This window comes from Dendrobates tinctorius, unplaced genomic scaffold (genome assembly GCF_039654945.1).
Source record: "Dendrobates tinctorius isolate UK_male_01 unplaced genomic scaffold, ASM3965494v1 ptg000199l, whole genome shotgun sequence".
In the NCBI taxonomy this organism is placed as follows: Eukaryota; Metazoa; Chordata; class Amphibia; order Anura; family Dendrobatidae; genus Dendrobates; species Dendrobates tinctorius.
Window position 1 is genome coordinate 10,385,325 of NW_027361866.1, and position 25,343 is coordinate 10,410,667.

At 44.7% G+C, this 25,343-nt stretch overlaps 1 protein-coding gene across 1 annotated transcript in view; it reads left to right on the forward strand.

Moving 5' to 3' along the window:
- Window positions 1-354: 354 nt before the first annotated feature.
- LOC141056742 (uncharacterized) overlaps window positions 355-25,343 on the forward strand; it is a 44,787-nt gene continuing 19,798 nt past the window's right edge. The window contains exon 1 of the mRNA XM_073553193.1: window positions 355-512. Coding sequence (XP_073409294.1) covers window positions 402-512 — 111 coding nt within the window. The 5' untranslated portion in view covers window positions 355-401. The remainder of the gene's footprint in view (window positions 513-25,343) is intronic.

Here is a 25,343-nt window from a genome sequence, read left to right on the forward strand (position 1 = left end):
TGTACCTATACGTGCAAGGTCGTAAAATGGTTAAAGGCATGTGAATTCTTGCGAATTTACTGCGAAGAGCAGTAATATTCAGTATGTGAACATAGCCTTAGTGTGTTTGTTGGGACAACTCACATCATGATTTATTCCCATGGTTCACTCACATTTCAGCAATTAACTTAAATAAAATGTTCCTTTTTGGCACTTATTGTATGTTTTGCACACATGCTGGCTCTTTGTTATCTCATGTTCTTTGTACCCTATGTACTTTTCATTATTTACCATCTTTTATATTTACAGAGAAAGAAAAATATTGTGAAATGGTCGACATTATCAACTGCAATAAAAGTTACATTTCATTTGACAGATTTTTTCACCAGAACTAGCAGCAACAAAATCAAGCACAGATTATCATGGCAGTCAACTTGTACAAGAACATGGCATTTTCATTGATATATCAAAAACATATGATGCCCGTCTCAAATGAAATTGTCAATATGGTTTTATCCTACTTGAAAGAAAAAGTAAGTATAATAAGATGTTAAGCTATTGAATTAAGCATTTCAATCCTCTTTATACCTTTCAGATCATTCATCAGACATCTGTTTTACTAAAAACTTGTATTCTACACATAATAACAATATGGGGGCATCTTTTCTTTGAACTCTGCTTTAAACCATTGCCAGTTTTACTTCTGGAAATGTATGACTGCATTGACTAGTGGATTCTTCCACTCTCCTTTTCTGTGTTGTGTGCCTAAATTGAAAGAGCTATACAGACTTAGGCCAGTTTCACATGTCCTGATATTTTCGGTACGGCCGGGATCACACTTACGATTTAAACGGCCGAGTCTCGCATGGTAATACACGGCGCTGCCACCGGGACTCAGGAGCGGGGCGTGCAGCTCCATGTATTGCTATGCGGCCGCACACCCCGCTCCTGAGTCCCGGCGGCAGCGCCGTGTATTACCATGCAAGACTCGGCCGTTTAAATCACAAGTGTGATCCCGGCCTACTGGAAAAAACGGTACCGGAGATATCCGTGTCTGTGTGGCAATTTGTCACATTTGTGTGGCTTCCGTGTGCTATCCGTGTGTATCATTCGTGTTTGATCCGTGTGCTGTCCGTATGTCCGTGTCTTTGTCTCAATTTTTACCCTATGACTTTTAAAACGCATACGGAAGGCACACGGATGGCATCCGTGTGCGTTACATGTTTACATGGACCCATTGACTTGTATGGGTCCGTATGATCGGTGCTGTTGCTCAAAGACGGACATGTCAGCGTGTTTTGCACAGGGACACACACTTCATGAAAACATGCTGACATGTACATAGACCCATTCATTTGAATGTGTCTACCTGTGTCAGTGTCTCTGGTACGTGAGAAACTGTCACCACACATACCGGAGACACTGACGTGTGAAACCTGCCTTAGACCTCACTGAGATGTCAGTTTTTCACTGACTGTTAGGAGAAGTTGGAGAATTTTTTTTCTCATCAGTGAAAAAAACTGATGAAACTGGGACCAAAGTCTGATAAACTCTTGATGACAAATACTGAAGAAACATGTTCCATTTTTCTCTAATATCAAAAAAACTGACGTCTGAATGAGACCTTAGAAAAACTGCTTTTTCCGAGGAACAGTGACACATATAAATAAACATGAGGTGGCACGGTGTGACAATGTTCTATTGAAGCAAATGGGGGTGAGGTTCAATACCACATCCATCAGGGTGATTGGTACTGTAGCTCACTGTTTGTGGATGAAAACAGTCATGTCTTTCCAACTCTGTACAATCCCTTTAGGCTATGTGCACACGTGCAGAAATGCTGCAGAAATTTCAGCAACATTTCCGCACTTGCGCATTCCAAGCGATTAGCATCGCTTGGAAATGTGATAGATAGGATGTTGAAATAATAAAAAATATAAAAAATATTGTTATTATCACCTTCCGACGGCCCCCGATCTGCTCTGCGGCGCTCCCGGCATCTTCCGGTCCCAGTAATGCTTTGCGTGAAGGACCTGAGATGACGTCACGCTCACAAGAGCGCAACGTCATAAGCGGTCATTCGCGCAAAGCATTTGGGTCGCCCCTCCCAGGGCCGTGGGGTACTCGGTACCGGGCCGGTGTCAGGGGGATGTGTCACAGCAACGGTGAGCCGGTCCATGGCCCTGGGCACCCAAGTAATGGAGGCGTTTGTAATACAGTTTAAATGAATAGTTTGTGACGCCACCTATGGTGTTTGGCAAGAGAGGTGCCAGGCCAACGCCGCATGCAGATCCCCTGGGACCGATGGGATGGCGCAGCAAAGATGGTGTAGCTCCCCACAGGTGGAGCCATAGTCCCAGGGCAGTGTAGATGTAATGGATGAGGAGAGGCGCAGGCGGCGGGGAAGTTGGTACCCAGATGTAGCGGTGCTGAGTGTGTTAGTGCAAGAATGAATGGAGGACACCGGGGCTTGTAGTTCCAAAGCTTTACTCACAGTCTGTAGTACACACAGGTGCCTGCCTCTGGGCCGTGTCCTCCGGGTCAGAGACTCAGTCAACCTCCAGGCAAGCTGGTAGGCTCCCCTCCAAACACTCTGCCAACATGTACCTTTCTGAACGTCTCCTCTATAGCGCCTTTAAGTGTGAAGATCTCCTGTACTGAGTTACACTGGAGTTCCTCCTATCAGATGTTCCCAAGAACTCGACTTGTATGGCAGACAGCTGTAGCCTGCTTCGGGGACTCCCTTCTCCTGAGTCCCGGCTCACTATCCAAGTGCTGTTGTGCCCCAAGTCTTAGATGGGAGTAGTGCATTTACAGCCTACTACTCCACCGGTGTCTGTTGCAGAACCATAAGTGTCCATACAACCTCTGGGACTGGGCCCCGGCTTTGTGCTTAGAACCTATAGGCAGGGTGCTTCCTTCCAACCCTCGTCCTCTCTGTTCTCTTATACTCCTTCGTTCCATACTAATCTCTCTTTCTTATGGATGCTTAGGTTACTGTTCAATGTCCTTCTTCTTCCCTTCCTTTCCTGTGCCAGCTGGCTCAGATCACTGAGGCAGCTGCAGCACTCCTTCCTCCATCCCTTCTTCCAGGGATCCCCACTCCTCTCCAAGTGGCTTCCTTACTCACTGACCTCCCGGACTGACCTGTAATTCTAAACCTCTCCGCTTTTTTACCTGTTCTAACTCCACCCGCCTACCAGCACGTTTAGTGTTCCAAGCAGGGAACCACCAAAGGTGCTCTGCTACCCTCTGAGCAAGAAGCCGCAGTGTGGTTTTGCTAAACTACTCTGTTGTGTGGGATGCGAGTGTTGGAGCATGGAAAGGAGTTCCCACCTTACCTGGATGGTGGGGCACTACACCTTAGGAGAAGGTGCAGTACCTCTGTGGCGACTGAGCCTCAGGGGTGCCACATACCCCCCCGTTAAACACAGCTCGTCCGCAGGCTGCAAGGCAAACAAAGTTGACAATACAGGAACATACAAATTTTTTGTAATGCTGAATAAACATTTCTTATACTAAACTTCCCAATGTGAGAGGCACTCGTTCTTGAACGTTGCAAACAATTCTTAATTAACTATCTAAAATCTTAATTCAAAAGTGCAATTTTCAATACTATACATAATTCAAAGTGCTATTAACTGTTACTCACTATCACTTCAGTATTCTTCATCAACACATTTCTGCATCATCTTTCCTGTTTCACATGTTCTATTTCTCTATCATTAGCTCAAAGTGACATTCACCATCTACATTTTCAATTCTTTATTCAAATCTCTCATCTCTGTATCAAAACATTCTTAATTCTATATAAAAGCCATTTACTCTCATAAGACACATTTTCAAATACTCTACATTAAAACTTTCAGTAATTCTTGTAAGTGCTGGACACCACTCCCTGCCGGGATCTCTTGCAGCGTCCTTTGAGGTAGACATTATCTTCGCAAAGTGTCCTATGTAAAACCAAGAGAGGGCACCTAAAGAGGTGCAACTATTTACAAACATAGTTCTGGATCATTCAGCGATCATGATCTCCACAGTTCTAATTGAAGAAACGCTGCCAATCAAAACAGGACAACTCTGAAAAAACAAAAACTGGAACATAATAGGAAACAAAGCACATCTATGCAAATACCCTCCTGGGTAACGAGAGTCAGTTATTTTGCAGGTTACTAGTGGGTGGTCCCTTCCTGGGGTTCTGGAAGCTGACAATTGGGAACCGCTACCTGGTGAAATACTTTGGGTATCTTCATCCTGCTGCTGGTTGCTTGCCAAAGGGCATGGTGGTGGCAACTGGAGCGATTGTCACCTAGGGCCTTGAAGCTGTGGTAAAGGGAACCCATGATGCTTATCAATGCCCATCAGCTGCTCTCCATTGGCAGGTGGTTCCGTTGCTCTGGTACGAGGCCTAACGCCAGGGGAAGCCATAGCCTGTTGGCGTTGGTAAGCGGCTACGCGGGGGCTTTGCAGCCAAGGGATCCCGAGATCACTATCCCTAAGCGACCTAGATTCTTCCAATCCCCGAAGATGTTGAATCGTGCGCGCCTGTTCCAGCCGTACCCTTCTCAGTAGGGACCTCTTCCACCTCCTCATCTCCGACAGACTAGTGCCCCCAGCTGACTCTTCCAACTGCCCCATTTCTAGTTGCCGCAAGCCCGCCTCTGACAACGTGAATTCAGAGGGTAACCCATTAGGAGGGCCAGGGTATATACCTGGTACTTCTCGGCAGTGTGACCTCTGCTCCGGTGCAGGCATAGTGGCAGTGGGCACTGCCCGGTGGGACACCAGGGACGGCGGTGGAGCTTATGGCGGCTCCGGATCCGCGGGGGTCTCTGGCGGGACCTGCGCAGCCGCGTCAGGTCCGGACGGGGGCTTCTCTTCCTCCGCTTCAGCTCCCGGGGCCTCATATAATTCTTCCTCCGGTGGTATGATGGCGGCGGCAGGCTCCACGGAATCTGCCTGGACAGAATCGGGTGCAGCAGCGGCGGATACCGGTATCACGGGTACCGCAGGTGTAGGCCTCTCCTGGGTGCGCTGCCAGTTCAGTGTCCATAGCGCTTCCTGCCTCAGTTGCAGGCGGCGCGTCAGCTGGGCAATTTCGTCCTCCAGCTGCTGGCGGTTCATCTGTACTACGGGGTCGGAGCCTTCAGCCATGGTGCCGGGGAGATCAGCTTCCCTGCGCTCCGCAGGCCTCCTTCCTTCTTCTTCCAAAATGGCGCTCTGGCGTTCTTCTTCCTGCCTCGGCCCCTTTCCCACCACTGTCTTCTTCTGCTCCTCCTTCCGGGAGTGGCGTCTTCTTCCAGCGCCTCCATACCAAGCCAGTATACGAACCCCTCGGGGGGTGGGCCAGGTTGCTGTCACATAGTAGTTCAGGCAGGAGAGGCCCAAGACTCTTCACGGTCTTTTCCTAGGACCTCCCATCTCTTCACGCCCTTCTCCGCACCAGCGGACATTTTTAATGTTCATGTCGCAGTCTATCAAATTGGGTCTTCTGCACATTTTCAAAAGTTCAAAGTCCAACAAATCTTAGGCACACAGAACCCGATGGCAGCGGGTCTCCTCATCCTGTTCGTGACACCAAGTTGGGTCACCCCTCCCAGGGCCGTGGGGTACTCGTTACCGGGCCGGTGTCAGGGGGATGTGTCACAGCATCGGTGACCCGGTCCGTGGCCCTGGGCGCCCAAGTAATGGAGGCATTTGTAATACAGTTTAAATGAATAGTTCGTGACGCCACCTGTGGTGTTCGGCAAGAGAGGTGCCAGGCCAACGCTGCATGCAGATCCCCTGGGACCGATGGGATGGCGCAGCAAAGATGGTGTAGCTCCCAACAGGTGGAGCCGTAGTCCCAGGGCAGTGTAGATATAATGGATGAGGAGAGGCGCAGGCGGCGGGGAAGCTGGTACCCAGATGTAGCGGTGCTGAGTGTGTTAGTGCAAGAATGAATGGAGGACACCGGGGCTTGCAGTTCCAAAGCTTTACTCACAGTCTGTAGTACACACAGGTGCCTGCCTCTGGGCCGTGTCCTCCGGGTCAGAGACTCAGTCAACCTCCAGGCAAGATGGTAGGCTCCCCTCCAACACTCCGCCAACATGTACCTTTCTGAACGTCTCCTCTATAGCGCCTTTAAGTGTGAAGATCTCCTAGTACTGAGTTACACTGGAGTTCCTCCTATCAGATGTTCCCAAGAACTCTACTTGTATGGCAGACAGCTGTAGCCTGCTTCGGGGACTCCCTTCTCCTGAGTCCCGGCTCACTATCCAAGTGCTGTTGTGCCCCAAGTCTTAGATGGGAGTAGTGCATTTTCAGCCTACTACTCCACCGGTGTCTGCTGCAAAACCATAAGTGTCCATACAACCTCGGGGACTGGGCCCCGGCCTTGTGCTTAGAACCTATAGGCAGGGTGCTTCCTTCCAACCCTTGTCCTCTCTGTTCTCTTATACTCCTTCATTCCATACTAATCTCTCTTTCTTATGGATGCTTAGGTTACTGTTCAATGTGCTTCTTCCTTTCCTTTCCTGTGCCAGCTGGCTCAGATCACTGAGGCAGCTGCAGCACTCCTTCCTCCATCCCTTCTTCCAGGGATCCCCACTCCTCTCCGAGTGGCTTCCTTACTCACTGACCTCCCGGACTGACCTGTAATTCTAAACCTCCCTGCTCTTTTATATGTTCTAACTCCACCCGCCTCCCAGCATGTTTAGTGTTCCAAGCAGGGAACCACCAAAGGTGCTCTGCTACCCTCTGAGCAAGGAGCCGCAATGTGGTTTTGCTAAATTACTCTGTTGTGTGGGATGCGAGTGTTGGAGCGTGGAAAGGAGTTCCCACCTTACCTGGATGGTGGGGCACTACACCTTAGGAGAAGGTGCAGTACCTCTGTGGCGACTGAGCCTCAAGGGCACCACACATTACTGGGACCAGAAGATGCCGGCAGCATGGTGAGAGGCGGGAAGGACTTCGGGGGCTGCCGGAGAGTGATTATATCTCTATTTTTTATTTTTATTCTATTTTTTAAAGGATTATTGTACCCAGGGCCTGAAGGACAGTCCGCTTACTTTGCGCAAGGTGGGCATAGCCACATACGGAAAGTGAGCGGATCAATGCATTTCTATGGGTGCGGAATCGCCACGATTCCTCAAAAAGAATGGGCATGCTGCGGATTTTTCCGCTATGTGATTCTGCAGTGGAAAAATCCGCAGCATTAGCACAGCATTGCGGAATCCCATAGGATTGCATGAGATGCGTTTTCGCGGCGATTCCGCAGCGGAAATACATTGCAAAAAAAAGCAACGTGTGGACATAGCCTTAAAGACGTTGTTCCTTTTAATTAAACTGAACCTGTCACCAATGAAAATGCAGTACAATCTGCAGGCATCATGTTATAGAGCAGGGGGACAGCACATATTGGTATATAGTTTTGTGAAAAAAAGATTCAGCATAACCTGTGTTTTAATTACTTAAATACTTAAACCTCGGCTCTTTCTGGGATTTTTGTTCCAGTGGGTGGTCCTATCAGTAATTGACAGCCATCTCTGTATGCACCTTTATGCACATAAAGTTGTCACTCACTGGTAGAACCGCCCTCTGAACCGAAAATCCCAGAAAGAGCAGAGGTTTAAATATGTAAAGCATATGTTATAATGAATATTTTCCCACAAAAATATATAGCAATCTGCTCAGCTCGTCCTGCTTCATAACATGCTGCTATAAGATTAGATTGCATTTTCCTGGTGACAGGAAATGTTTGTATTTATTTGCAGCAAATGAGAAACTGACAAAATAATAAAAAAGAAACAGTGCTTTCAGATCTCAAATAATGCAAAGAAAACAAGTTCTTATTCATGTGGAAACACCAATACTCATGTTTTAACTCAGGAAGAGTTCAGAAATCAATATTTGGTGGAATAACCATGATTTTTAATCACAGCTTTCTTGGCTTGCTTTCCACCAGTTTTTCACACTGCTTTCGGGTGACCTTATGCCACTCCTGGCACAAAAATGTAAGCAGTTCTTCTTTGTTTGATGACTTGTGACTATCAATCTTCCTCTTGATTACTTTCCAGAGGTTTTCAATGGGGTTCAGGTCTGGAGATAGGGCTGGCCATGACAGAGACTTGATATGGCCATGTTGTAATGGACTGCCATCTTCGAAATTTTAGGGATGGAGGCAACATTGTGCTCACTGTATCCCTCTGCTAGTAAAGCCAGAATTAAGCTCTTCTTTTCCTCACTCAAGACTTTTCTTTTCAAAGCCTTTGACATGGTTAAAAGTTATTTTTTCATTAAAATTAATTTTGGGCTATTCCTAGCACTTGTTTGGCCATCCAGCTTGTCCTATTGCATGAGGATTCTGAAGACCAAAGTAGTATTTTTTATACTTTCCCTCTTTAAATAAGATTGGCTCAGGTGATCACCTAATCAGAAGCACAGTAAGTAGAATGAGGTGTACTATGGTTGGAGTTCAACAGATACTGGAATGGAATGGCTGTCAGACATTTAAAGAAGCTGATTTTCAGAAAATTTTGCAGTGGTGTCTTAATCTGTAAAATCACTGCAGGAGCCGACAGGATAGAACACATGGATTACATATAGTAAAGACATATAGAATAGGTATATATATATATATATATATATATATACACACATACACACATGTCAGTGCTAAATACAATTAGTAGACTGTGTGTGCAAATTACTGGATATGTATTTAATTAATAAAAGATTATTTATAGTAAAAAAAAATGGCGTGGCGTGGAAACTTCACACTAGACCTCAAGCAGCTTGGATTGTCTGTCTCTCCACTCTTCCTCCAGACTCTGGGACCTTGATTTCCAAGGTCTAGTGTGAAGTATCCACAATCAGTGATGGTTTGGGGAGCCATGTCATCTGCTGGTGTAGTTCCACTGTGTTTTATCAAGACCAAAGTCCCCGCAGCTGTCTACCAGGAAATTTTAGCGCACTTCATGCTTCCCTCTGGTGAAAAGCTTATTGGAGATGGAAATTTCATTCTCCAGCAGGACCTGGCACCTATCCACACTGCTAAAAGTACCAATACCTGGTTTAAAAACAACAGTATAACTGTGCTTGATGGTCAGCAAACTCATCTGAACTTAACCCCATAGAGAATCTATGGAGTATTGTCAAGAGGAAGATTAGCGACACCAGACCCAACAATGCAGAAGAGCTGAATGCTGCTATCAAAGCAACCTGGGCTTCCGTAACACCTCAGCAGTGCCATAGGTTGATCGCCTCCTTGCCACGCCGCATTGATGCAGTAATTGATGCCAAAGGAGCCCCAACTAAGTATTAAGTGCATTTACTGAACATTCATTTCAGTAGGCCAACATTTCAGATTTTAAAATCAATTTTCAAGCTGGTGTTATAAAGTATTCTAATTTACTGAGGTGATATGACAGAATCATCAACATTAACAGAAATAAACACTTGACTATCTAATATATGAGCTTCACCTTTTGTATTGAAGAACTGAAATAAATTAACTTTTTGATGATATTCTAATTTTGTGGATGCACCTGTGTGTGCGTGTGTCACTGACATATAATATACATATATATATATATAATATATATATATATATATATATAAATATATATATAAAAATAATGCAGCACTCACGAGTTGGATTAAATATTCCAAAGTCCTTTTTATTTCATCCAAGTGGACAAGAGACTTTGTATAGGATTTGCGGGTTAAGGAGGCATGCAGGGAGCGTGCAGGTGGACGACGGCCATTTCGCGCAGCAAGCACTTCAACGGGTCCAGGTGTGTGAGGGGGTGGGGTCATTTCCTTTTTAAAGGATTTAGACACAAGGTTACATGTGAACAAACTAAAATTGTGCCTATTTCAATACAATTAATAAAAACAGTGACTCACTAAATACATATCTTGCAGCACTGCAGCAAAAAACCCCACAATTTTTCATTATTATAAGAAGACAGATAAATCTACCCTGTCATTTAACCCTAAGGGACCCTGTGCATTCGTCTTCAGGATCCATTTAGCCTCACTTTTTAGCAGAATTTTATTATGATCTCCCCCTTGTGGTGGATATGAAATGGTTTCTAAACCTGCGAATCTTGGTAATTCTGAATTTGCCTGATGTTTTTCTTTCATATGGTTGATTAAACGCATAGAACCCTTTCCAGAAATTATTGAGCGATAATGTTCCCTAAATCTCTTAGTTAGGGCGGTTTCACACATCTGAATAATTCCGGTACCGGAAAAAACGGTACCACAGCTATCCGTGTGTCCGTGTGGACACATGGTACCTCCGTGTGGCACACGTGTGCCGCACGTGTGCCGCATCAGGACCGGGAAGAAGCGCTACAGTAAGCACTGTTCCCGGCAGCTAGTGCTGATCACGGCTGTGATTCTATTCTCATGCTCTGCCGGTAGGAGAGCAGAATGAATGAAAACCCGATGTGGGGTCCCCTTCATTTTCATAACCAACCAGATGAAACTTACAGCTGGGGGCGGCATCCCTCTGCTGTCAGCTTCAGCCAGGTTGGTTGTGAAGAATAGAGGGGTCCCCACGCTGTTATTTTTAATTATTTAAATAAATAATTAAAAAAACTGGCGTGGGGTCCCCCCTATTTTTGACAACCAACCTGACTAAAGCCGACAGCTGAGGGCTGATATTCTCAGGCTGGTAAGAGGCCATTGATCTTGGCCCCCCCAGCCTAAAAACAGCAGCCCCAGCTGCCCAGAAAAGGCGCATCTATTAGATGTGCCTAATTTGGAACTTTGCCCGGTTCTTCCCGCTTGCCCTGTAGTTGTGGCAAGTGCGGTAATAAGGGGTTAATGGCACCTTTTGATTATAAGGTGACATTAAGACCAGATTAGTAATGGAGCGGTGTCAATAAGACACTGACCCATTACTAATCCTACAGTAAAGAAAGTGTTAAACAAACACACTCACACAATAAGAATAAATTATTTTAATGAAAGAATACAACACACACATTTTTATAATCTTTATTACACTGGTAAATCCTTAGCAAAGGCCTAGTTTTTCTGAAAAAAAGTTGAAAATAATAAAACAAATCTATACATTACATGTCAGGCGCTCAGTCACATCCCACGGTGTAAATCCATCTCAGGGGTTGGGGTTAATATATTTACAGTCGGGGCCCTGCTAATACTAATAAAAATGTGTGTGTTGTATTCTTTCACTAAAATAATTTATTCTTATTGTGTGAGTGTGTTTATTTAACCCTTTCTTTACTGTAGGATTAGTAATGGATCTATTTCTTATTGACACCTCTCCATTATTAATCCGGGCTTAATGTCACCTTATAATCGAAAGGTGCCATTAACCCCTTATTACCTCACTTGCCACTACTACAGGGCAAGTGGGAAGAACCAGGCAAAGCTCCAGATTAGGCGAGTCTAATAGATGTGGCTTTTCTGGGCAGCAGGGAGCTGCTGTTTTTAGGCTGGGGGGGCCAAGATCAATGGCCCCTTACCAGCCTGAGAATATTAGCCCTCAGCTATCGGCTTTGGTCAGGTTGGTTGTCAAAAAGAGGGGGGACTCCACGCCATTTTTTTTAAAATCATTTATTTAAATAATTTAAAAAACAGTGTGGAGACCCCTCTATTCTTCACAACCAACCTGGCTGAAGCTGACAGCAGAGGTATGCAGCCCCCAGCTGTAAGTTTCCTCTGGTTGGTTATGAAAATGAGGGGAACCCCACGTCGGGTTTTCATTCATTCTGCTCTCCTGCAGGCAGAGCAAGAGAGCAGAATGTCAGCTGTGGTCAGCACCAGCCACCGGGAACAGTGCTTACAGTAGCCGCTTCTTCCCGGCGGCCGTCCGTGAGCATGGAGGACTGTGTGAACAGTTCTCCATGTGCACGTGTGCAGCACGTGTTGCAGGCTGTGTGTCCTTGTTAAAACGGACATGTCTCCATGTTCTGCACATGGACACACAGTCCATGAAAACACGCTGACATCTGCATAGAGCCATTCTTTTGAATGGGTCTACGTGTGTCAGTGTCTCCGGTACATGAGAAAACTGTCACTACACGTACTGGAGCCACTGACATGTGAAACCGGCCTTAGTGGTCTTATAGTCTTACCAATATAGTAGAAAGAGCAGGGGCAATATGTGATATATACCACGTACTGAGATTTGCAAGATATGAAGCCCCTGACCACATGTGTTATTGGTCCTATGCGTAAACAACGATCAGTAATGTGGAGGTGGCAACTGGCGCAATTTCCACACTTATAACTCCCTCTTAATATATTTTTCTTTAGGCCACATGCACACATTCAGTATTTGATGAGTTTTTTACCTCAGTATTTGTAAGCCAAAACCAGGAGTGGGTGCTAAATACAGAAGTGGTGATGTATCTCTATTATACTTTTCCTCTCATTTCCTTTCCTCTCCTCTTCAACTCCTGGTTTTGGCTTACAAATACTAAGGCAAATGAGGCAAAATACTCGCCGAATACTGAATGTGTGCATGTGGCCTCAGCCAAATATTTTTTTCAGCTGGTTTTAACTTGTTATGAACCAGAATATCTCCTATATTTTTAGATCTGCGATATGAGAACATAGGGGGATTAGAGCTGATTTTAAGTTGCATGCATTTTTGCAAATTTATTTTTGGCTTATTTTGAAGAAAAATACACCACTAGCGTGCATAATCCGTTCCTCAAACACATTCGCTTTTTTTACGCTATGTGGACGATAACTTTATAATATGGGATGGTTCTGAAGGAGAAATTTTTGATTTTGTCAATTATTTAAATGAAGTGAATGTTGAGAATATGAAGTTTACATCTTGCTACGGTGGCAATTTTTTTTCGAGTTTTTAGATGTCAAAATTAATATCCTAAATCACAACCTGATGACACAGGAATATAGGAAACCAACTGCAATGAACATGTTGTTACATTTTGATAGTGCACACCCTGGTCATACAAAAACAGGTCTCCCTTATAGCCAAATGCTACGTCTGCGAAAAATTAATAATAATAATAACAGCAGTTTTGAAGAGCAGGTTGAATCGTTAAAATGTCGCTTTAGAGAAAGAGGTTACCCGGAATTGTTATTGGACAATGCACATGAAAGAGCAAAAAAATTCACGCAAAATGAATTGCTCTATAGAAATAAAAATGAAGAAAAACTGAATGATAATAAAACGCAAAGATTTATTTTTAATTTTAAACACACTATATTGGAGAATATTATTCATTCATCAATCTGTAAGCATTGGCATATTTTAAAGACTGATAAAGATTTACTTAAAATCAGCTCCCAGGTTTAGAAACCATTCCATATCCACCACAAGGGGGAGATCATAATAAAATTCTGCTAAAGAGTGAGGCTAAATGGATCCTGACGACGAATGCACAGGATCCTTTAGTGTTAAATGACAAGGTAGATTCATCTGTCTTCTTATAATAATGAAAAATTGAGGGTGTTTTTTGGTGCAGTGCTGCAAGTTATGTATTTAGTGAGTCACTGTTTTTATTAATTGTATTGAAATATGCACAATTTGATTTTGTTCACATGTAACCTTGTGTCTAAATCCTTTTAAAAGGAACTGACCCCACCCCCTCACACACCTGGACCCGTTGAAGCACTTGCTGTGCGAAATGGTCGTCGTCCACCTGCATAATCCCTAACATGCAAATCCTATACAAAGTCTTTTGTTCACTTGGATGAAATAAAAAGGACTTTGGAATATTTAATCCATCTGGTGAGTGTCGCATTATTTTTCTTTACAAATATATATATGTGTGTTTTGAAGAATATTTCCTTTGAAAACAATGTATAAATGACACAGAGAACTGCTGTATGTAAAAGCTCATGTTCAAATCGCACAGCAATCAGATGTAAATTGGATGTTAGGTGTGAAATTCGCATTGTACTCACGTGACACACGCATGACACTTGTTCGTTTTTCGGTCCTGCTATCGGAACTTTATTTTATCACATATGGGTATGAGCCCTTAGAAGGACTGTTGGTTTAGCTGGATTAGTGGATTCAACAATGGTGTACCCACATTAACTGATACCCCATCTATTCTGTCCCTATCTGTGCAGCAACTCTCCCAACACTGCCTAAGTCCGGAGGTGACTGGGATGAGCAGGGTGACGCCAGGTCTAATATAGACCTGATGACGCTCTGTGGCCAGCCAATCACTGTAAAGCCACAACCAACATGGCTGCCGCATTTCAGTACGTGGTAGACATGGCCATATTTACCAAAAAGTGCAAAAGTTATGGCTCTGGGAAAAAGGGGAGCAAAAAAAAAACCTTGTTAAGCATGTATCTGCAAGCCTAATGTTGATTTTTGGTCTGCACTTGGACATATAAGTAATGAAACATGCTCTCTATATATTCTGCTAGTTCCAAAATCTTACCCACACATCCCTTTTTAAAGGGAAATTTGACATACATTTAGGTCCATATATATTTGGACAGAGACAACATTTTTCTAATTTTGGTTCTAGACATTACCACAATGAATTTTAAACAAAACAATTCAGATGCAGTTGAAGTTCAGACTTTCAGCTTTCATTTGAGGGTATCCACATTAAAATTGGATGAAGGGTTTAGGAGTTTCAGCTCCTTAACATGTGCCACCCTGTTTTTAAAGGGGCCAAAAGTAATTGGACAGATTAAATAATTGTAAATAAAATGTTCATTTCTAGTACTTGGTTAAAAACCCTTTGTTGGCAATGACTGCCTGAAGTCTTGAACTCATCGACATCACCAGATGCTGTGTTTCCTCCTTTTTGATGCTCTGCCAGGCCTTCACTGCGGTGGTTTTCAGTTGCTGTTTGTTTGTGGGCCTTTCTGTCTGAAGTTTAGTCTTTAACAAGTGAAATGCATGCTCAATTGGGTTGAGATCAGTTGACTGACTTGGCCATTCAAGAATATTCCACTTCTTTGCTTTAATAAACTCCTGGGTTGCTTTGGCTTTATGTTTTGGGTCATTGGTCATCGCTTCATACTACAGAAGGACAATCAGTTTGGCTGCATTTGGCTGGATCTGAGCACACAGTATGGCTCTGAATACCTCAGAATTCATTTGGCTGCTTCTGTCCTGTGTCACATCATCATTAAACACTAGTGACACAGTGCCACTGGCAGCCATGCATGCCCAAGCCATCACACTGCCTCCGCCGTGTTTTACAGATGATGTGGTATGCTTTTGATCATGAGCTGTACCATGCATTCGCCATACTTTTCTCTTTCCTTCATTCTGGTAGAGGTTGATCTTGGTTTCATCAGTCCAAAGAATGTTCCTCCAGAACTGTGCTGGCTTTGTTAGATGTTTTTTAGCAAAGTCCAGTATAGCCTTTTGATTCTTGATGCTTATGAGTGGCTTGCACCGTGCAGTGAACCCTCAGTATTTACTTTCATGCAGTCTTCTCTTTATGGTAGATTTGGATATTGATACGCCTACCTCCTGGAGAGTGTTGGTCACTTGGTTGGCTGCTGTGAAGGGGTTTCTCTTCACCATGGAGATTATTCTGCGATCATCCACCACTGTTGTCTTCCGTGGGTGCCCAGGTCTTTTTGCATTGATGAGTTCACCAGTGCTTTCTTTCTTTCTCAGGATGTACCAAACTGTAGATTTTGCCACTCCTATTGTTGTAGCAATTTCTCGGATGGGTTTTTTCTGTTTTTGCAGCTTAAAGATGGCTTGTTTCACCTGCATGGAGAGCTCCTTTGACCGCATGTTTCCTTCACAGCAAAACCTTCCAAATGCAAGCACCACACCTCAAATAAACTCCAGGCCTTTTATCTGCTTAATTGAGAATGACATAACGAAGGGATTGCCCACCCCTGTCCATGAAATAGCCTTGGAGTCAATTGTACAATTACTTTTGGTCCCTTTAAAAACAGGGTGGCACATGTTAAGGAGCTGAAACTCCTAAATCCTTTATCCAATTTTAATGTGGATACCCTCAAATGAAAGCTGATAGTCTGAACATCAACTGCATCTGGATTGCTTTGTTTAAAATTCATTGTGGTAATGTCTAGAACCAAAATTAGAAAAATGTTGTCTCTGTCCAAATATATATGGACCTAACTGTAATACCTCTGTTAGGATACGCCATATACTGCTGACATATGCAACACCCCAGGAGGTGGGCGGAACACCAGGGTTCAAAATCTGTGTCTGAGGATGAAACTACTAGCCCTTCCCCTGTGTTACCTCCTTCCCAATCTGCTGTCCAGGAAGGAGGTGCTGATGGCTCTTGCCCACAGCCTGCAGTTGCACAGACGCCACAGCCAGCAACCACATTGAACCAAAATTAGAAAAATGTTGTCTCTGTCCAAATATATATGGACCTAACTGTAATACCTCTGTTAGGATACGCCATATACTGCTGACATATGCAACACCCCAGGAGGTGGGCGGAACACCAGGGTTCAAAATCTGTGTCTGAGGATGAAACTACTAGCCCTTCCCCTGTGTTACCTCCTTCCCAATCTGCTGTCCAGGAAGGAGGTGCTGATGGCTCTTGCCCACAGCCTGCAGTTGCACAGACGCCACAGCCAGCAACCACATTCAGTTCGTTGTCCCAGTGCAGTGTTCAGTTGTCCCTTGTCAGCATACATGTCTCTTTCCAAATTGTTAGTTAGATGGGGTATACATATTCGTTAGCACTTTACATTGTCTGGTGCTGGACAAAGACCATTTCTGGCTTTTCAAGGCTCTTAAATGAGTTACTAAACTGTCACTTCCCTTAAATTTTCTAAATATTGGTTTAATAAAAAAGGTGGGGGTATTGGCCAGTTTCTGTACATTTTAAGCAGGTCTAAGAGACTGGGTTAATATGCTCCATAGACCTATTCATTCTGCAGCCTTACACATATTGGAACATGTTCATTGCCACACTAAGGCCTTTACCTAAGCTCTGTAGCACTGCCTGTCATGTGAGTAATACACTCCACAGACCTCATCACTCTCTGGGACATATCCTGCAATTACTCCATTGTTGCTCAAAACCATGCAAAAGATACATTCTGCCTGGCTGTGTAGTTTCCAGAAGAAGTGCATAGACTTGTTCAGATTGGTCAATGGCACGCCTGTCTCTTTTCCTTGAGGAGACTGCTTCCAAGTAAAATGAGGCTTGTACATGTTCCTGAAATGGATTTCAGGCCTGATAGACTGACCACAATACAAGCCCTCGCTTGCATACACTGTATTGAGAAACATCTCTTTTGTAACCTTGGCCAGATCTGTGCCTTGCCACAATTCTGTCTCTGAGCTCCTTAGCCAGTTCCTTTGACCTCATGATTCTCATTTGGTCTGACATGCACTGTGAGCTGTGAGGTCTTATATAGACAGGTGTATGCCTTTACAAATCAAGTCCTATCAGTTTAATTAAACACAGCTGGATTCCAATGAAGGAGTAAAACCATCTCAAGGAGGATCACAATGAAATGGACAGCTTGTGACTTAAATATGAGTGTCTGAGCAAAGGGTCTGAATACTTATGACCATGTGATATTTCAGTTTTTCTTTTTTAATAAATGTGCAAAAATTTCTACATTTCTGTTTTTTTTCAGTCATGATGGAGTGCAGAGTGTACATTAATGAGAAAAAAATGAACTCTTTTGAATTTACCAAATGGCTGCAATGAAGCAAAGAGTGAAAAATTTAAAGGGGTCTGAATGCTTTCCGTACCCACTGTATACCATTGTTCTCTTGGGAAGGTTTGATGGAGCTCCTTTTCCCACGCTCTACAGAAAGGGGGATGTATATCCCAATCACTATCCAATAGAAGCTTATAGATATCCGAGATTGCGTGTACAGGGTTAGTGGGAGCCATACAGAGATTCAAATGCAGAAAGGGGGCACACCCATTCTAAGTGATTGGCAAATGTAGAGAAAAAAATGCCCTAGTTGAATATATTCAAAAGACTATCCCGCTTTCCGTAGACAATCACCTCGAATAACTGAGAGGGAACGTAATATACCTTGAGGAGTCACATGACAAAGAAGCAAGAGGTTTCTCTTGGAACTACCCAAAAAAATGCTTGAGGAGACACCGGATGAGAATTTTGGGTTATCTGTTATTTTGGATAACTGTCCTACTGGGTCACTTAGAATTCCCTTTATACTGGGAATGTGGACAGTTTTGCGTGTTTCTGAGACTAAATAGAATTGTGATTTTATTTTGAGCCACAATAGGCCACATACATTGTAGAATGGAAACTGATACATGACATGACTCATGGGCCATACATATCCACAGTTTAGATTCTCTGCAGTACAGAAGATCTAAAATTCTTGCATGGGCGGACACAAGATAGTATCTTCGGTAGTATGGCAAACCTATACCCCCAGAATCTTTTGAAGCACCAAAACAGTACTACGAATTCTTGGAAGCCCCGTCTACTAAACAAATTAACTGAACTTATGTTGGACCCTCATCCAGAAGGAGGATGGAATATATTTCGGGATAGTTTGTAGTAGATACAAAAATCTAGGTAATACAGTAATTTTGAGGATGTTAACCCAGCCAAACCAGGAGAAATCTCCACTCCGGTCTCTGCGTCCTGGTGAGAAATGGCTCAATATCGCCCTGGGAGGATGCAGAATGGATGAAGGACTGGATCTTCACCTTTTTAACCTCAGATTTGCCCATGCTGAGGTACTGGAACCGATTGCTAGGTGGATGCTATAACTTTATTATTTGTCCACTGATGGAGCTGTATGATGGCTTGTTTTTTTTCAGGACACTGCTAATGGAGCTGTATGATGGTTTGTTTTTTGCGGGACAAGATGATGTTTTCAACTGTACCATTTTTATTTATATTTGTCTTTTTGATTGTGCTTTATTCCACTTTTTATTTGGTGGTATGATGATAAAGCATTTTTTTATGGTGTTAACTAAAGGGGTTAACTAGTGGGACAGTTTCATAGGTTGGGTCGTTCCAGATGCGGCGATACCAAAATATGTGTACTTTTTTCCCATAAAAATATTAATTCATGGGTACTATATATTTAGATTTTTTAAATTATTTTTGGATTTTTTGACAGGTCCTGCGAGTTCACTGAAAATGAACTCACTTCACCTTTCTGACATCAGCGCGAGCAGTGGGAAAAAGTATCTAAAATTTCCAACCGTGCTCATGCCGACGTCACATAGGTGAAGTGAGTTTATTGGAAGTGAACTCCCAGGACCTGTCTGTCAGATGGCACTGCAAGCAGGAGAACTTTCTCACGCTCGTGGTGCCATCAGAAAGGGAATAGCAATTCACAGAGAGACACTGAGCACACGGTGCTCAATTTCTTTGCTGGATGACAGGCTGCATGGTTGCATCATGCAGCCTGCCCTCTAGATTTAGCAGAGCTGAACCCTCCGTGTGACTAATGGATTAAAAGCATCTCTGCGGAAAGGTGAGGAATTTTGTTGTTTGTTTGTTTTACCTCTTTTGCAGATAACGAGGGCCTCAAGGGAATGGGCAAGGTCATAAGTGTGGTTTAATTACGAATATTAAAGGAGTCTGTGTCTTTCTTTCAATTACTGTATAAGAGAAAACAAGGGCGGGGGCGCAGACATAGTACTGTAACCTGAAGAAGAGGTGCGGTTTGTCACCTCGAAACGCGTAGTTTCTGTAGTACATATAATAAAGAACTTGAAAGATTTATATGGATTTTTGAAGAATTCTTATCACTAAAGCAGCGCGGATGCTCAGAAGTGCTTTTCTTGGATCCTCAACTTATGGTTTCTTTCAATTACAGGACTTTTTCTGGGTGCTGATTTTTCTTAAAATGTGACTATGGGGTTACTAATGGGGGTGTCTTTTTGACACCTCTCCATCACTAACCTCAGGTCTTGATGTCATCTGACAATACAAAAGTGACATCAACCCCCCCAACTATTACCCCACTTGCCACTGCAACAGAGCAAGGGGGAAGAGCAAGGCTAAATGCCAGAATTGGCGCATCTTAGAGATGCGCCTTTTCTGGGGTGGCTGAGAGCTGATGCTTTTAGTCAGGGAGGCACCATCCATGGCCCCTTCCTAGACTATTTAAATCAGCCTGCAGCTGTCTGCATAGCCTTTGCTGGTTATTAATTATAGGGGGACCCCACATCATTTTTGGGGCGTCCCCCATTTTACTAGCTAGTAAAGGCTAAGTATACAGTTGTGAGCTGAAATTAATAGCTTGGGACGCTCCATGGGTATTACCCCCTTCCCAGGCTATAAACATCTGCCCCAGCCGTTGGCTCTCCCTCTGCTAGTTACAAAAATTGCCTGGGAGCCCACGCCATTTTTTTCTGGAAAATCTTTTATTAATTAAATACATGTACAGTAATTTCAAAACACACTGTACTAATTGTATTTGTCACTGACATCTATATATCTACCTATTCTATTTGTATATACTGTAAGTAATCTATCTCTTCTATCCTGTTGGCTCCTGCAGTGATTTTACAGAACACGACAGATGAATTACCAGCTTTTCTTCTATCTATCAATGCAATATAAATACAGATATATATGTGTGTGTCACTGACAACTATAGATCTATATATTCTATATGTATATATCTATAATAATAAATGCCCTAACCAGCTTCCGGTTGTAACAACTTCCGTCCAGTTGTAACCGGTGACGTCACCACACACACACACACGCACATGTAACCCTCAACACACCACACCGCCTCAACACACACTCCTCTCACCTTTCACCTCCACTCATGTCCACTCACTCTTTCACTCCACATACGTTCCTTTCTCTCACTCCGTTTCTCATACTCACACCGTCATCGTCGCTGCCCCGACATCTTCCTCCGCCGCCGCGATCCAGGATCCAGACGTTCTCCAGGCCGCCGACATGTTCTTGCGGGACGCCATCTTGGATGTCGTGAAGTCCCGCGAGATTCAAGATGGCGTCGCCGCAACAATATGTCGCTGGCGTGGACGACATCGGGATCCAAAAAGATGGCGTCAGCGAAATCTCGCGAGATTACGCCGACGCCATTTTGGATCCCGATGTCGCCCATGCCAGCGACATGTTGCGGCGACGCCATCTTGAATATCGCGGGACTTCACGACATCCAAGATGGCGTCCCGCAAGAATATGTCGCTGGCGTGGGCGATATCGGGATCCAAAATGGCGTCGGCGTAATCTCGCGAGATTTCGCCGATGCCATCTTTTTGGATCCCGATGTCGTCCACGCCAGCGACATGTTGCGGCGACGCTATCTTGAATATCGCGGGATTTCACGAAATCCAAGATGGCGTCCCGCAAGAACATGTCGGCGGCCTGGAGAACGTCTGGATCCTGGATCGCGGCGGCGGAGGAAGATGTCGGGGCAGCGACGATGACGGTGTGAGTATGAGAAACGGAGTGAGAGAAAGGAACGTATGTGGAGTGAAAGAGTGAGTGGACATGAGTGGAGGTGAAAGGTGAGAGGAGTGTGTGTTGAGGCGGTGTGGTGTGTTGAGGGTTAACATGGCAAGAGGTGTTAACGACGTCGGCGAAATCTCGCGAGATTTCGCCGACGCCATCTTGCATTCGTGAAATTGCGTCATTTACCTCACGCCGACTTGCTGTGCGGACGCTTGGCATTGCCTGTACCACCATAACTACTGCTGCCTTGGTCCTATGCCTGTTTACTGCCGGTGTCTAATTACTGGACCAATTTGCCTCTATCGCCATAACTACTGCTGCTTTGGTCATCTGCCTGTTTACTGCCGGTGTCTAATTACAAGGCCAATTTGCCTCTACTGCCATATCTACTGCTGCCTTGCTCCTCTGCCGATGTCTAATTACAGGGCTAATTTGCCTCTACCGCCATAACTACTGCTGCCTTGCTCCTCTGCCGGTGTCTAATTACAGGGCTAATTTGCCTCTACCGCCATAACTACTGCTACCTTGCTCCTCTGCCGGTGTCTAATTACAGGGCCAATTTGCCTCTACCGCCATAACTACTGCTGCCTTGCTCCTCTGCCGGTGTCTAATTACAGGGCCAATTTGCCTCTACCGCCATAACTACTGCTGCATTGCTCCTCTGCTGGTGTCTAATTACAGGGCCAATTTGCCAATACCGCCATAGCTACTGCTGCCTTGCTCCTCTGCCGGTGTCTAATTACAGGGCCAATTTGCCTCTACCGCCATAAGTACTGCTGCCTTGCTCCTCTGACTGTTCACTGCCTGTGTCTAATTACAGGGCCAATTTGCCTCTACCGCCATAACTACTGCTGCCTTGCTCCTCTGCCAGTGTCTAACTACAGGGCCAATTTGCCACTACCACTTCATAACTACTGCTGGGCAATTACAGGGTCAATTAGTATCTGTTTACTCTACAATACTCCAGGACGCCTTCTTCACTGCCAGATAACTGCCAAATAGACTCCTTTACCTGTGCCAACATGAGTCATAACAAAAAGTATGCCAATGCCAGTGAAAGGAAGGCAGCTTTAGCACTACGACAAAAACAACGCCGTGCTAATGAGACTCCTGAGGAAAAACACCATCGCCTTGAGAAGATTAAGGCTTATAAATGCCGTCGCCTCACACTCGAATCCCCTAACTCTAAATCCATAAGATTGGCTGAAGAAGCCTCTGCACGCCGTCACCGCCGACAACAGACGGCCTCTTCCTCATCATTATTATTAGACTCACAACAGGATGCTTCCACATCAGCATGTGGAACAATTTACTGCTACACTTCATCCCATATGCCGTTCACTGACATAACTAATCAGCAATCTGTTTCTGCCCTATCAATACCACGATTCAATACCGATGCACAGTATGCCAATGCCAGTGAAAGGAAAGCAGCTTTAGCACTACGACAAAAACAATGCCGTGCTAATGAGACTCCTGAGGAAAAACAGCATCGACTTGACAAGATTAAGGCTTATAAACGGCGTCGTCTCACACACGAATCCCCTAACTCTAAATCTATTACATTGGCTGAAGAAGCCTCTACACGCCATCACCGCCAACAACAGACGGCTTCTTCCTCATCATCTATTATAATAAATGCCCTAAGCAGCTTCCGGTTGTAACAACTTCCGTCCAGTTGTAACCGGTGACGTCACCACACACACGCACATGTTAACCCTCAACACACCACACCGCCTCAACACACACTCCTCTCACCTTTCACCTCCACTCACGTCCACTCACTCTTTCACTCCACATACGTTCCTTTCTCTCACTCCGTTTCTCATACTCACACCGTCATCGTCGCTGCCCCGACATCTTCCTCCGCCGCCGCGATCCTGGATCCAGACGTTCTCCAGGCCGCCGACATGTTCTTGCGGTGACGCCATCTTGGATTTCATGAAATCCCGCGATAGTCAAGATGGCGTCGCTGCAAGAACATGTCGCCGGCGAGGACGACGTCGGGATCCAAAATGGCGTCGGCGAAAACTCGCGAGATTTCGCCGACGCCATTTTGGATCCCGACGTCGTCCACGCCGGCGACATGTTCTTCCGGCGACGCTATCTTGACTATCGGGGGATTTCACGATACTCAAGATGGCGTCGCCGCAAGAACATGTCGCCGGCGTGGACAACGTCTGGATCCAGGATGGCGCTGGTGGAAGAAGATGTCGGGGATCGTGGAACAGCGGCGATGACGGCGTGAGTATGAGAGACGGAGTGAGAGAAGGGGTCGTATGTGGAGTGAAAGAGTGAGTGGAGATGGTGAAAGGTGAGAGGAGTGTGTGTTGAGGAGTGTGTGTGTTGAGGGTTAACATGGCAAGAGGTGTGATGCTATCGCATCCTCCCGATGCGATAGCATCGGGCCATAATCTAGTCTATTATATTTAAGGAGTTTGTATGTTCTCCCCATGTTTGCATGAGTTTCCTCTGGGTACTCCTATCTCCTCCCACATCCCAAAGACATACTGTTAGGGATCCTAGATTGTGAGCCCCTGTGGAGACAGTGATGATGATGTTTGTAAAGCGCTATATAAGTAAGTAAAATAAATAAAAAAATTGATTAAAAGTGATTTTTCGGTATGCGGCACATGAATTGCTGGCTTTTCAAAGGACACCAATGCGTAAAAATCGGACAGCACTCACATGATCCGAGTGCTGTGCGATTTTTTTTTTTTCTCTCGCACCCATAGGTTTGCATTGGTGAGTCTCGGCCAAGTCTTGGTGCCAATCGCAGCGTGCTGCTATTTTTCACGCATGCTAAAAACACCCGAGAAAATAAATGTGGATGTGAGTTGCTCCATAGATTAACACTGGTCCGAGTGCTCTGCGACGTTCTCTTGCATAACACTCATCTGTATTCTACGGTAGTGTGACCCCTTCTTATAATCCAAATTGCAGCTACATTGGAGCTTACTAGCTGCTGTGGAGCGAGGTCACAGGGTCACTGCTGCTGGAAGCTTTTGGCGGACGCACCAGTCATGTGATGGCTGGAGGCGTCAGGCTGCTATGACGAGATGCTCGGCAGTGCGAGGACTCCGCTAACATTTTGTGAAAGCTCGGAGCCCCACACTTTACATACTTTTCTATGACTTTGTGAAAAAGGCCACCGCAGACTGCGCATGCGCAAATTGGTGCCAATATCTCATCTCCTGAGATCTCAAATGCGCATGTGCCACCTCCGGCGGACATTTTTCTGGAGTCCACGGCATTATAAAGTATGAAAGGCGTGGGGCTCCAGGTTGTCACAAAATGTGGGCAGAGCCTCCGCACCACTGAACATGTCGTTGTACCAGCCTGGGACCCACAGCCACACCCAACTCCTGCTGCGTCTGAACACCCCATCCTACCAGCCTGAAGCCCACAGCACCTCCTGCCTCTGCTAGCAGTGACACTGCCACCTGAAACCCCGCTACACCACCGCTGCCCCCCCAGGTAAGCTACCGCAAAAGTTAGTCATAACACATTTTTCTCCCCATACTTTGGGGGGTGTCTTATGATTTGCAAAATAAGGTAATTTCACACAAATCCCCCAAAATGGTCAGGACAATTTTTTTGGCACCTTCAATCTAATGTTTGGTTTCACACCTTTTGGAATAAATAACTGCAATCAATCACTTCTTCTAGCCATCAACAAGCTTCTTACACCTCTCAACCTTTTTTTATATGTATTGGAACAACACAAAAAAACAGAGAAATAAGGCAAATTGGACATCATTTCACACAAAAGTGCAAAACTGGGCCTGAAAAAAAATGTTGAATGCAAGGAGGGAGGATTCCAGCCAGACCGTGATGAAAAGGTAAGTAAAAACCACGATTTATCAGTCAGATTAAAAGTAGAAAGTGTTCACAACATTCAGTGGCTGAGTCAAATCAACGTGTTTCAGCTTATAAAAACCTTACTCATGGTTACATTGTGTAAGCTAAAGCAATAGACATATATAAAGCATGTTTAGACACATGAT